The sequence below is a fragment of the Chiloscyllium plagiosum genome, chromosome 34, assembly GCF_004010195.1.
Source record: "Chiloscyllium plagiosum isolate BGI_BamShark_2017 chromosome 34, ASM401019v2, whole genome shotgun sequence".
Lineage (NCBI taxonomy): Eukaryota > Metazoa > Chordata > Chondrichthyes > Orectolobiformes > Hemiscylliidae > Chiloscyllium > Chiloscyllium plagiosum.
Window position 1 is genome coordinate 13683754 of NC_057743.1, and position 13970 is coordinate 13697723.

At 42.2% G+C, this 13970-nt stretch overlaps 1 protein-coding gene across 1 annotated transcript; it reads right to left on the reverse strand.

Annotated features, from left to right (window-relative positions):
• Positions 1-455: 455 nt before the first annotated feature.
• On the reverse strand, positions 456-13637 carry LOC122540214 (F-box only protein 6-like). The gene is made up of 5 exons (XM_043675600.1): positions 13321-13637; positions 10615-10741; positions 6428-6523; positions 5566-5701; positions 456-2963 (listed from the first exon to the last, which is right to left on the reverse strand). Exons 1-5 carry the CDS (start codon positions 13577-13579, stop codon positions 2829-2831), a joined length of 753 nt encoding a protein of 250 aa, XP_043531535.1. The 5' UTR covers positions 13580-13637; the 3' UTR covers positions 456-2828.
• Positions 13638-13970: the final 333 nt, after the last annotated feature.

A 13970-nucleotide genomic window follows, 5' to 3' on the forward strand; every position in this document is an offset into this window, starting at 1 on the left:
AGGGCTTGCTTCCATACTGTAAGGGAATCTAATCTAAAAATATAATGATAGGGATTTTTGATAGGAAAAATTCCACAGAACCCAGTTACTATTTCAACACTGAAACTCCTCTGAGAACCAGCAACCCTTAAGTGAGGACTTCCTATACAGAGAAATATTCCCAAACTCATTTATAATCTCACTGCATTCAGTCACTAAACCAAAACTCCTTTGAATGAGCATTAAAGCATTCTAAATTTCTCTCCTGTATCCAACTTACAGATCAGAACAGTGACATTCTAAGAAGTCAGAAATGACAAGGGACAGAATTTAACACTGGGAAAGAAAAGAACTGATTAAATGAGAAACAGAATGACTAACTTGGTTAATAATCCCCCTTAAGGCACGGTTACTCTTGTGAACCCGCCTCATTTAGTTACTTTATTAATTAACCTACTCACAAAAACTCGAACTAGTTTTGAGTATTTAACAAACACTTTATTGCATATAGTCTCTGCAACAACAGCTTACACAAGGCAATTACACAAATCAATAGGGTTCAAACAGAGACAAAATACAGAAATTTCCCATTTACATCATATTCAGAAGGAGAGAGCAGCATTGGTTTATCTTGGTCAAGCTATAATGATATTTTGGTGGTTATCAGTGTTGCCCAAAGCACATCCTTACAGACAGTGGGACCTCATCAGTGCAAAAGCTCTCTTTCACCTTGGTCATTGAAGTTTAGATGTAGATTTTAAGCTACTCATATTATGAAAATAAGATAGTTTTGCAAATTTATTTCAGTGCCCTTGAACAGCTAATAAACTAATTCAGGTCAGTCTCCTCAGTTGACAGCATGGTGGGAATCCAGTGTGTATGATAAGACAGACAAGTTCACAGTCACCTCTTTAACAGTTGATGTTTGTTTCTTTAAATAGAAACAAGCCTGTTGTCTGCTTCAAGCAGAATTTGTTTCTATTTCAGTTGACCAGAACCTTTGCAAATTTTTGGCTCCAGCCCATCAATCACAGAACAAGGTAAATGTGTATTTCACAATGAAAACAATCACTTCTAGATCTTTCACAAAATAACAATGTTTTATTTGTTAATCTGGAATGTGTCATGAACAAACGCAGTTCAGCTAAAGCAGGTTCATCTCAAGCATATTATGTTCATAGGTTGAAGTTGCACTACCTGATATTTCTGTCTTATGCATTGCAGCAACTTTTATACACTCTGCCCACCATTCCATTTCTATTGGTGGCAATAAAATGGTGGACGTAAGTGTTCAAACAGCAGCAAACTGAGCCAAAACACCTTTCATTACAAATAGAACTGAGAAACCAAACACTAAAAGTATGTGACAAAATGAAGGAAGTGAAACTTTCTGCATGAATAAAACATGGTTGGAAAAGGTTTTCCTTTTCCTGTGGTCAGAGGAGGATGGGGGAGGAGAGACAGGAAGTCAATGTGCTATTTCCTCCAAAATGGCCCCATGCAGAGCAGTGAGCTGAGATATTTCAATGGTATGGTGTGTGGAAACGGAGGCGAGTTCACTGTTTTGTTCACAAGGTGTATGCATCATAAACAAAATTGAGCCAAACAGACAAGGGGGGGCCTACTTCAAGGAAGCCTGGGATTGATAAGTGTTAAATGACACACACGCCCATCAGAAACTATTTAATCAAAAATACAATGGATTCCACACAAACACTGGGTCACTCATTAATTTAATAGAGAAGTGAAAGAATTATTTGGACCTCTGTTGTACTGCAATATTTGAGTAGATTCCTCCAGCCAGAGTTTAAGACACATTAGCATGTTTATTAAAATGAGACACTGGGGAGGGGTGCAAAGGGACAGTTCAGTGCTGACCTCATCATTAACATTAAAACACATCAATGTCAATCCCACAGATCAACAGCAACCTGGCTTTAAATTACCTCAATGCCGATAAACGGGAAAGGATTATTTCTTCAAAATACGGAGCCAGTGTTAGTGAAAAGTTTTTTTAAAATTCTAAAAGTCGTCACATGTGCTCTGAGAAATGGTTTCCTTGTCCAATGAAGGATCCTGGTTTGAGTGATTCAACCTGCCAGCTCCTTTAAACAGGAACAGAGCTCTCAGGGTCCTAGAGAGATTCCACTATCTGTCCAAACTGGAAGACCACCCAGTGCAAATCACTCACAGACCAACACATGGGGACAACAACGTGAATAAGATTAACATGAGGCACTTCCCCTTCAATCTGGAAAGGGTCAACTTCCATTGACAATTTTTCTCTCATGTCTTCTTTCAACCAGATACCTGTTTCAGTGCAAGTGAAGCTAGGTTCTTGAATCTCTGGGGTCAACAGTTTAAATATTAGCAACAAACATGTCAATGCCATTTTTGACATCTCACAGCATGTTATTTCAACATGCTGCAGAAAATAACCAGACAGTTTTCCCCAGCAGTCGATGAAAAAATAAAGTGAAATCAACGATACTCTCATATCAAAGATGCAAAAATAAATTGGAATTAACCAAACCCTTTGATAATTCTCTTTGATAAATTTACAAGTGCTCAAAAACATTCACCATATCTAGCAGCATAGAGAGAGAGAGAGAGAGAGAGAGAGAGAGAGAGAACCACAATTGACATTAAAATCTTGCATCAGAACTGTCCTGAAATGTTAATTGTTATTCTCTCTGCAGAAGATGCCACATTTGCTGAATGTCTTCCGACTCTGTCTGGTCTTTCCAGACAGTTATCAGATTTCCAGCATCTGTGGCATTTTACTTCTCCTTCACATTTTGAGAAAATATTTGGTTTTCTTCTTCTTTTGGAGTCCAGTCGCAGCATATTCATGGTTCTATGATAACACTGCTGTTGGTGACTCGTACTCCATACCATCCTGCCCAGTACTGTGTGTCCTGCCCATGGTGTGAAAACCAAACAAAACGAACACCAGGACCATAATCCTCAAAAACGTGGGTCAACTGTAAAGCAAGAAGTATCGTCAGTTATAACAGCATGTGAAAGAATGATTCCCTTCTTTACCCAGAAGAACTGATCTGATCTAAATCTACTCTATTGGAAAAGTTAACAGAATAACAGACTATTTAATTACTAAACAGCAACTGGCCTCCAATATAGTAGCATCCCACAAACACACCTTTTGTAAAGGCAAATTCAGTAAAATAGATTGTCTCGCAGCAGAGAAAGCTCCAGCTTTTACTTGTAACAGACAGAGGAATAACGACTTCCACACCCAGCTTCAAGACCCCAGCAACTGTTGAAAGCTAAACTAAAACCCTGGTTCTGTGGGAGCCTGACTCCACCCATTCAGGCTGCTTCCATGGAACAGCACGGTGGCTCAGTGGTTAGCACTGCTGCCTCACAGACTCAGGGACCTGGGTTCGACACCAGCCTCGGGCGACTGTCTATGTGGAGTTTGCACATTCTCTCAGAGTGACTGTGTGGGTTTCATCCAATGCTCCGGTTTCCTCCCACAATCCACTGATGTGCAGGTTAGGTGAATTGGCCATGCTAAATTGCCCAGTGTTAGGTGCATTAGTCAGGGGTAAAAATAAGGAAGGGGAATGGGTCTGGGTGGGTTACTTTTTGGGCCAAAGGGCCTGTTTCCATACTGTAGGAAATCTAAGCTATTGTTCCAACTTAATAAAAAAAATCAAAGGCCTCGCAAACTGTTTAGTCTATTGGCCTGGAGCAAAACGTTTGGTACCTCTGTCTCAACCACTCTTCATAAAAAAAAACCGGAGGCAAAATATACCTCAAACTCATAGCACGCAAAGTATCGTCACACAAGTTTCGATACCAGTCTCCTGAAAGCACATAGAGACAATAGAGAATGTAAGGAACCAATCAGAAACACCTTTTACAGTCAACTAGCTGGCCTACAGTGATAATAGAGACTCACAGTAAGGAAAACGCTGAGGGAACATGGAGGAGGGAACATGGAGGAGGGAACATGGAGGAGGGAACATGGAGGAGGGAACATGGAGTGAGAGAGGGAGAGAGGGTGTTGAGGAAGAACAGGGGAAATAGGAGACTGGAAGGCAGAAGCTGTTTTTGGATACCATCACTGTTTGACAACAGTGCAGAAACAATACCTGTATTTACATAGTAAAAAAGGTCAACTGGTTATAGAAGCTGTAAAGATGAGTGATCCCCAGGACCTGATCAGGTGTACCCGTGAACTCTGTGGGAAGCTAGAGAAGTGATTGCTGGGCCTCTTGCTGAGATATCTGTATCACCCATAGTCACAGGTGAGGTGCCGGAAGACTGGAGGTTGGCTAACGTGATGCCACGGTTTCAGAAAGGTGGTAAGGACAAGCCAGGGAACTATAGACCAGTGAGCCTGACCTCGGTGGTGGGCAAGTTGTTGGAGAGAATCCTGAGGGACAGGATTGACATGTATTTGGACAGGCAACGACTGATTAAGGCTTTATGCATGGGAAATCATGTCTCACAAAGTTGATTGAGTTTTTTGAAGAAGTAACAAAGAAGATTGATGAGGGCAGAGCAGTAGATGTGATCTATATGGACTTCAGTAAGGCATTCAACAAGGTCTGTCATGGGAGACTGGTTCATTTGGAAGCGAGCATAAGAGGTACAGTTAGTAAGTTTGCAGATGACACCAAAATTGGAGGTGTAGTGGACAGCGAAGGAGGGTTCCCTCAGATTACAACAGGATCTGGACCAGATGGGCCAATGGGCTGAGAAGTGGCAGATGGAGTTTAATTCAGATAAATACGAGGTGCTGCATTTTGGAAAGCAAGTCTTAGCAGGACTTATACACTTAATTGTAAGTTTCTAGGGAGTGTTGCTGAAGAAAGAGACCTTGGAGTGCAGGTTCATAGCTCCTTGAAAGTGGAGTTGCAGGTAGATAGGATAGTGAAAAAGGTGTTTGGTATGCTTTCCTTTATTGGTCAGAGTATTGAGTACAGGAGTTGGGAGGTCATGTTGCAGCTGTACAGGACATTGGTTAGGCCACTGTTGGGATATTGCGTGCAATTCTGGTCTCCTTCCTATTGGAAAGATGTTGTGAAACTTGAAAGGGCTCAGAAAAGTTTTACAAGGATGTTGCCAGGGCTGAAGGATTTGAACTATAGGGAGAGGCTGAACAGGCTGAGGCTGTTTTCCTGGAGCATCAGAGGCTGAAGGGTGACCTTATAGAGGCTTACAAAATTATGAGGGGCATGGATACGATAAATAGGCAAAGTCTTTTCCCTGAGGTTGTGAAGTCCAGAACTAGAGGGCATAGGTTTAGGGTGAGAGAGGAAAGAGACCTAAGGGGCAACTTTTTCACAGAGGGTGGCACATGTATGAAATCAGCTACTAGAGGATGTGGTGGAGGCTGGTACAATTGCAACATTTAAAAGGCATTTGGATGGGTATATGAATAGGAAGGGTTTGGAGGGATATTGGCCGGGTGCTAGCAGTGGGACTAGATTGGGTTGGGATATCTGGTCGGCATGGATGGGTTGGACCGAAGGGTGTGTTTCCGTGCTGGACATCTCTATGATTCGATGAGTGAAGGCTAGATAAAGAAAATGGAATGAAACATAAAATGAGTACCTGCTTCCATTGTGCATCACTCCACTGGGGGATTTCGATCGCCTTCGATTTGTATGTCTGGATAACGGTCTTATTTTTAGAGAGTAGCTTCACCTCCAATGTATACGTACAGCCACAGTCTCGCCTTGCTGCATACCTGCAGGATGGTATTCCAATACTAGCTCAGGAGAATACACTGACAAAGCAGGTCAGGCATAGTCGTGTCCAGAATCACTCTAAGTTTACATAAAATATTCACCACTAAGAAATCATTCAGCACATTTATATGTTGATGATAGAAGTTTATAAAATAATGAGGGTTACAGATAGAGTTAAAGGTAGCTGACTTTTCCTTAAGACAAGTGATTTCAAGATTGGGGGGAGGAGACAGAGGAGAGAGATTTTTAAAAGACATGGGGGCAATTTTATTTTTTTTTTTTACACAGAGGATGGTTCCCGTATGGAATGAATTTCCTCAGGAAAGTGGTGGATGTGGGTGCAATTACAAAGTTTAAAAGACATGTGGCTGTGTACATGAATAGGAAATGTATTGAGGGATATGGGCCAGGTGCAGGCAGGTAGGACTAGTTTAATTGGAATTATGTTTGGCATGAATTAATTGGATCAAAGGGTCTGTTTCCATGCTGTATGACTCACTGTCTGTCCTTCACTATTAATGTTAATGATCTGTAAACTTGTTCAATTTAGTTTTTAAGTCTGTACATTATGCCAAATGTGACCCTTAATACAGAAACAGAAAGAAAGCTTATTATTTTCACCCTGCCACGAGCTCACTTTTAGTTTCTTTGTTTAAATGTGACATCTAATTTTTGTCTGATGTCAGTCTGATCAAGTATTATGGGATGCAAGGTTCAATACTTACCAATCACTCACTACAATCTTAGGCTGATATTTATCCAGCAGATTTTCCCATAGTCCATTTGCCACTAGATCAATAAACTGAGATTTCTGGCATAAGCTGTCAGAGAGAGATACAAACAGACTTTCTTTAGAACCAGGAAAGAAATAACTTCCATTTGTATAGTATCTTTCACAACGCTAGGGCATTTCGAAGTGATTTTAGTCAATGTGGTCACCACTGTAATGCAGTAAAATGATAGGCAAGGTGCTAATGATCAGATCAACTTGAGAAGTAAATGTTTGTCATGAGACCAGGTAAAACACCGCAGTTCTCCATCAACACAGTGGGTTGTGGTAAATAGTTGTTTTTCAGACTGGAAGACATTGAATCCTGGAAAATGCCAGCATCTAAATGTTAGACCACAGCATGGTTTTTTTTTGGGAAGGATACAACTTGGAGGTTGACGAATTTTCGACAGTTCCTCATTTTCCAATGATCCTAAACTGAGGTGTCAAGTAAAGATGATCCCAGTCAACTGCAACAGGTCACAGATAGACCTGCAGATTGGGTACAAAAACAGAAACTGCTGGAAATGCTCAGGTCTGGCAGCATCCACGGACAGAAATCGGAGTTAACGTTTCGGGCTCAGTAAACCTTAGGACTAAATTCTGATTCTTCTCCACAGATGCTCCCAGGCCTGCTGAGCTATTCCAACAATTTCTGTTTTTGTTTCTGATTTATAACATCCAGTAGATTGGAGTGACAGGCAGCAAATGGAGTTAAATGCAGAGAAGTGATAGCACAAGGTGATATAGACTTAGGGCATAAGACTAAAAACGGTGCTGGGAGATAAGGATCTTTGAAGCTGGTAGGATAAATTGACAGCCTAACGAATAAAGTATATTGGATCTTTGGCTTTGTAAATAGAGATGTTGAGCACAAGAGCAAATAAATTATGTTGATCTTTTATAAAGCTCTGGTTATGTCATAACTAGAGTATTGCACCCAGTTCTGATCACCACATTTTACTAAGGATGAGAAGATCTTTATGATGCAGAACAGATTTATCCCAGAATGGTTACAGGGATGAGGGAATTTGGCAAAACCATTCATTTGGAGAGGATGGTGTTGTTCCCTTTGACACAAAGGAGAGTAAAGAAAAGTTTAACAAAGGTGTACAGGACAATGACAGGAAGGGTAGCCAAAGAACGTTTGCTTCCATCCAGGACTAGTGGGTACAGATTTAAGGTTCTGTGCCAGAGCTACAAGGGGGTATAAGAAGATGAACTTTATTTTGCAAAGGCAGTTAATAGTCTGCTAATGACTTGCTGCACTTGAGGTGGCAGAAGCAGAGATAGTTAACAAATCCAAAAGGAAATAGGATCAAAGCTTAAGGAAAATAAACTTGCAGATAGACTAAGGGGGTGGGACTGAGTGGCTTTGGACTAAATGGCCTCCTACTGTGCCATACTAACACTAGGGCCACAGATATTTCACACCAGTCTCAGGGGGCAGATACAAATTGAATTTAACAATCACTCCCTCAGCTCTGCCCAATCTGATACTGAAGGTCCTCAAACAAGATTTGAAGGCACAACCTTTGACTTGAAGGAGAGTGTGCTCCAAATCAGCTCGGGCTGATCTGGTAGAAAAATGTCAAAGGGTGGATTTTCCATCCAATCATTGGGGGCTACAGCCACAGTGAGGCGACGCTGCACAAGAGCTGGATGGAGAAACCCCGAATGAATCTTGGTCTGATGGGCCAAAGCATAATCCTGAACGAGCCAATAATCATCCAGGATTGCGCGGCTTGAATAGAAGCTACAGTTACACATTATCTGCATTTCCTTTCTTCATAAAATCTACTCATTTCCTCACAACTGCCTCAGCTCAATGGCTAGGCCAACCATACCTTTAAACAGGATGAGGGAGATCAAAACCAACCAAGCACGGCTGTAAACAATACCAACAGACTGTTTAATCTGATGAGCACTTTCTCTTTAATTCAATACCAAACAGATGCTGGTCCAAATTGTAGCCTAATGCAGTGAAGTGAAATGTAGAGAAATGTGGGAAAGGGGACGGGGTGGAGAATGAATAGTCAAGAGAGAACAAGCCTTAGGTGTGAAGGTGGAGAGGGTATGTGCTTTTGGGGATAGAGAGTGCCAGCGATAGAGCAATAGCGAGGGTGAGGGCAAGAGAGGAGGCAGGGCAAGAGATGACAACAAAGAGATGGTGAGAGAGGGAATGCGATAAAAACAAGCGATGAGGCAGTGGCAGTGCTGGGCACAGCAGTGGGGGACAGAGGTTGGGCGAGGCACAGCAGAGGGGGACAGAGGCCGGGCAGGGCAGACAGAGAGAAAATGAGACAGAGAGCAGGACAGAAGATAGGAGAGGCGGAGCGAGTGGTAAGCAAGATGAGTAAGTGTGCATGGAAGTATGTGCTTTCTGGTAATTCATTCATCAGGGATGTGGGAATCAATGCATAGGGAACCACTAATTGCCATTCCATTCATTGGCCTTGAGGAAGCGGTGGTGAGCTGCCTTCATTAACTGCAGTCCAGTGGGTGTAGGTACATTTAAAATGCCATTCAGAAGGGAGTTCAGGCTTTTGACCCAGCAACAGGGAAGGATTAGTAATTTATTTCCAAATCTGGATTGAGAGTGACTTGGAGGGGAACTCGGTTCCCAACGTAAGTGTTGCTTGTGTCCTTCCAGACAGTAATGACCATGGGTTTAGATTAAATTAGATTAGATTCTCTACAGTGTGGAAACAGGCCCTTCAGCGCAACCACACCGACCCTCCAAAGAGCAACCCACCCAAACCCATTACCCTCTGACTAATGTACCTAATACTATGGGCAATTTAGCACAGACAATTCACCTGACCTGCACATCTTTGGATTGTGGGAGTAAACTGGAGCACCCAGACAAAATCCAAGCAGACACAGGAAGAATGTGCAAACTCCACACAGACAGTCGGCCGAGGCTGGAATCGAACCTGGGACCCTGGTGCTGTGAGGCAGCAGTACTAACCACTGAGCCACCAGGCCGCCCCTTTCTAAGAAGCCTTGGTGAATTGCTGCAGTTCATTTTGTAAATGGTACACACTGCTGCCCCTGAGCATCGGTGGTGGCGGCAGTGGATGCTTGTGGATATGATGCCAATCAAGTAGCCTGCTTTGTCCTGGATGGTGTCAGGCAAATGGGGAGTATTCCATCACACTCCTGACTAGTGTCTTGTTGCTGGACAGACTTTGGGAAGTCAGTAGGAGAGTTACTCACTGCCTCCGACCTGTTCTTGCAGTCACAGTATTTACAGGGCTAGGCCAGTCAGTTTCTGGTCAATGGCAACCTGCAGGACATTGACAATTGGGGATCCAGTGACAGCAATTCCTGTGAATGTCAAGGAGCAATACTTAGGTTCTCTCTTGTTGGAGCTGGTCTTTGACTGACCTTGTGTAGCGCAAATATTACTTGTTACCTCAAATCTGGAGATTGCATTTTGACATGGACTACTTCAGTATCTGAGCAGTCTTGAATGACACAATGTCATTGAGGAAGCAGCCAACATTCAGGCCTAGGGCATTATCCTGATGAATTTGTGGAGCGGAGATGACTGACCTACATACAACCACAATCATTTTCCACTGTATACAAGACAGTGTGAGAGCAAGCAACAGTGCCTTTGTACGTGTGCGTGCATACGCAAGAGAGAGCAAGAGAGCGTGCGAAGGAGAGAGCGCGCGCGAAAGAGAGAGAGAGAGAGAATTTTGAGAGAAAGAGACAATTAATGAAATGGGAGTACTTGTGCGAGTGAGTACATCTGTGAGACAGTGTACATAAGGGGGGGGACTGAGAGACAGAGGGCAGGAGAGAGGGCGCAATAGATACAGGTTCAAAGACTACGCCTGGAAGAGTAATGTTATACAAGATGCAGGGATTTTCTTTTTCCCCAGTTAGGAAACATTGCAAAAACCATCTAACCAGCTATTGTAGCATTACTCAGACAATGGTTAAATTTCATCCTGACTTGAGAACGGTGGAGGGATAAAAAGATGTTTGACTCAGGTTTCCAAAGTCAACATGAGTAATGGACTAAATGCTGAAACTGTATGTCCACATGACAGGGAAGGTAATGAGTGACGGTGCTAAGGTGGCTTTTACAGTGAGTTGTACTCGATAGTCACTGTGGAATGGAAGTCTTACCCATACGATGTCACAAAATAATTTTTGACATGATTTTCAGGAAAGGCAGTTCCATTGGCACCTGGTAAGGCTTCTATTTTCCATTGGTCGCCACCATTATAGTCAATTGTCCAATGATTAAAATCTTCTGTTGGAAAATAAAATAAAAAAGGAAGTAGATTAAAATCAGCAAGAACTTGCATTTATGCTCCATCACACAGATAAAGCACAAGAACAGCAGGTTCAGAATTTTACATTGTACATGTGTGGGATATAGTTGAACTGATAGAAACTGTGTACACTCAGTACAATAACAAACTTTGTTGTACCTTAATATATTACTGATGGTGCGACTGATCACTTTGCTCATTTCAATGATATAGTGGTAGGTGTCACTCTGGTAAAATGGCACATCATTGCTGCACATGCAATTATAGGTGTCAAAAAGTGTGTGCTTATCGCACGCAACTGTGGTGCAGGATCAAGTTCTCTCAACCATTCCGATTTTAGGTACTGCCTCCTACTTTCTGTGATACACTGTGTGCCGCTGATTGCCCTCACTTCCTCGAGTGACCAGATTTCCTACGAGTATGGTCTTCAACATCACTGTCTGTGATAGTAATACTGTGAAGCAGAGCAGCCAGCTTGTTACACAAATGTGCAAATTGTTATTGTACTAATGAAGACAATCTAGCCATATCTAGATGTGAAGACAGAAGTCACATGACACCAGGTTATAATCCAACAGGTTTATTTTAAATCTCAAATTTCATGGATCCTAGGAAGTGGATAGTCATCTGAAACAGTTGTTCTAGTGACCAACTGTGTGTGCAATTTTTGTGGCAGACAATGACTTAACTTGATATCTACAGAGATGAATTGATTCACTCAAGCATATCATCTATAATTTCAATTCACCCAAGATCCTTTGACAACATCTTCCAAAGATTGACCAAGACTGCAGTTTGCCTCAGTGGTAGGGATAAAGTTTGATGGTGTCTGTGACCGGGCAAGTGTTGACAAAATAGATTAGATTAGATTACTTACAATGTGGAAACAGGCCCTTCGGCCCAACAAGTCCACACTGACCCGCCGAAGCGTAACCCACCCAGACCCATTCTCCTACATTTACCCCTTCACCTAACACTACGGGCAATTTAGCATGGCTAATTCACCTGACCTGCACATCTTTGGATTGTGGGAGGAAACCGGAGCACCCGGAGGAAACCCACACAGACACGGGGAGAATTTGCAAACTCCACACAGAGAGTCACCTGAGGTGGGAATTGAACCCGGGTCTCTGGCGCTGTGAGGCAGCAGTGCTAACCACTGTGCCACCGTGCCGCCCTTTGGAGGGGAGTTGGTTGGATAGACTGCATCCGCATCATGAAGGATGCATTTTTCGGTAACATCTTTGAATCTAACATGGTAGATTTGATTTGAAATGCTACGGTCTTGCTTTTTTCCAAAGTCAAAATCATCATCCTCCCTGTATTTCCTATTTTGTGGAATTTCAGTGTTTGCAATTTACTCGTCATGAATGCAATCATTGGTCAGTGTGCCATATGGAAGCCTACTGCTGCAAAGTTACCACGTATTGGTCAGTGGGCTCACCATACCCCTGCCATCACAGTTCTGTTCGGCTCAAAACATTTCTTGCAAGCACTTAACTGCCATGACAAAGGTAGGCATGTCTTTTGTGAGTCACTCAAATATTCACAGGCTTTCTGGTTCAAGACAGTGTACAAGAATCACTTTCTTGTTTTATACCATCCATTCATGTTGCTAGCAAGCAAGCCTTGTATCCTGAATCCCATGGCAAGACTGAAAGGAAGGGACTGAAGCCTTGAATTTTAACTATTTATAGTCAGATACTGTGATTGTGTCTCAGAGATAACACTCATCAGTCTGCGTGTGGGAAAACCACCTTTCGCATGATACTTTGGAATAACTGCAGCCCTGTGGTTCATTGTTTGGTTTTAGTTTCTGGAACCACTAGGTTGATTGATAGCACACAGTGAGCAGTCAACCAAGACCCAGACATAATGGAACAGTTCACTCTCAAACATAACTCTACCCAGTGCTAACACTGTCTAGTCACTACATCTGCAGGTGGTGTAAATCAGGATTGAAAAAGATCAGCGCTGAGGAATCAACAGATTATTAGACACAGCAATTAAATAAGTTTCCAAATCAGAGTGTCACAAAATAGTACAAAGATCCATCTTGCTTCTAAATTCAAAAATATATGCAATCATCTAAATGGTCTGATATCTATCCAGTAAAGGCAATGCAAAAACAGAGTGCCATTTCCATGATTATTTATATAGGAACAAGACATGGAAATTCAGGGGGACAATGACCACAGAACTCAAATAAACCACCTCCTCCAATGCAGCCTGAAGAAAAAATATTCGAGTCTCTTTGGACTCTAAGCATTAACTGTGTTTCCATTCCACAGATACTGCCAGACCTGCTGAGTTTCTCCAGCATTTTTTGCATTTGTTTTGGATTTCAAGCATTTGTAGTATTTTGCTTTTATTTAATGAACAAGTAATTTTAAATCACGATGCATCATTGTATTTCCCAAGCCACAAACCCAGTATTGGATTCATAATTGATTCCTATTCAGTAGTAGCCTGACCCCATTGTTGGTTATGGCAATGGATGCAGCAACAATTCATTCTTGAGTGCAACATTAGCAACAAAAGGAAACGTAAGACCTACCTTCTGCACAAGGGTTTTTAAGCAAGTTCTTCTTCATACTTAGCAGGATATAAAACCTTTGCCAATCCTTTATATACATCTCCCCATTGTTTTTGATATATCCTTCCCGAATACACTTTCCCTTCCAAACATGTATTCCATCCACCAAGTCTTTCCACATCCTGCAGACCACGCGACACGACATGAGCAACTCCCTGGCGGGAACATAGGACAAGATCTCCACTAGGACATCCTCATGCATGTCTCCAATAGTGGCCATGCTTTCAAAGAAGGGTAGTTCCCGAAAGGACACAAGGTTGAATGTCTTTTTTGAGCTGTAAACTAAACATCAGAGATTAGAAAAGGATTTGTTCAAACGGCACAGAAAACAACCTTTGGCTGATCAAATCTGCGCTGACCTATCTACACAAATCCCACTTTCCAGCACTTAGCCCATAGCTTTGAATGTTCTGGTCATTTCAAGCGCTCATCCCAGTACTTTTAAAAAGGTTGTGAGATTTCCCTGCCTTAACTACCTTCCCATTCCAGATTCGCACCATCCTCTGAGTGAAAAAAACAAACCTTTTCCTCAAATGCTCTCTAAACCTCCTGCTTTACACCTTAAAACTTTGCAAATATATTCGCTTACACCCACCGTTACCTCTGAGTGA

Bases quoted from the DNA above. Each gene is read 5' to 3' on its own strand.
- LOC122540214 (XM_043675600.1), bottom strand. From the start codon at position 13,579: ATGGCCACTATTGGAGACATGCATGAGGATGTCCTAGTGGAGATCTTG. The intron at 6,524-10,614 runs GTAAGACTTCCA...TCTCTCTGACAG, and splicing joins TATTTTGTGACATCGTATGG to CTTATGCCAGAAATCTCAGT. The intron at 5,702-6,427 runs GTAAGTATTGAA...ACCATCCTGCAG, and splicing joins AAGATTGTAGTGAGTGATTG to GTATGCAGCAAGGCGAGACT.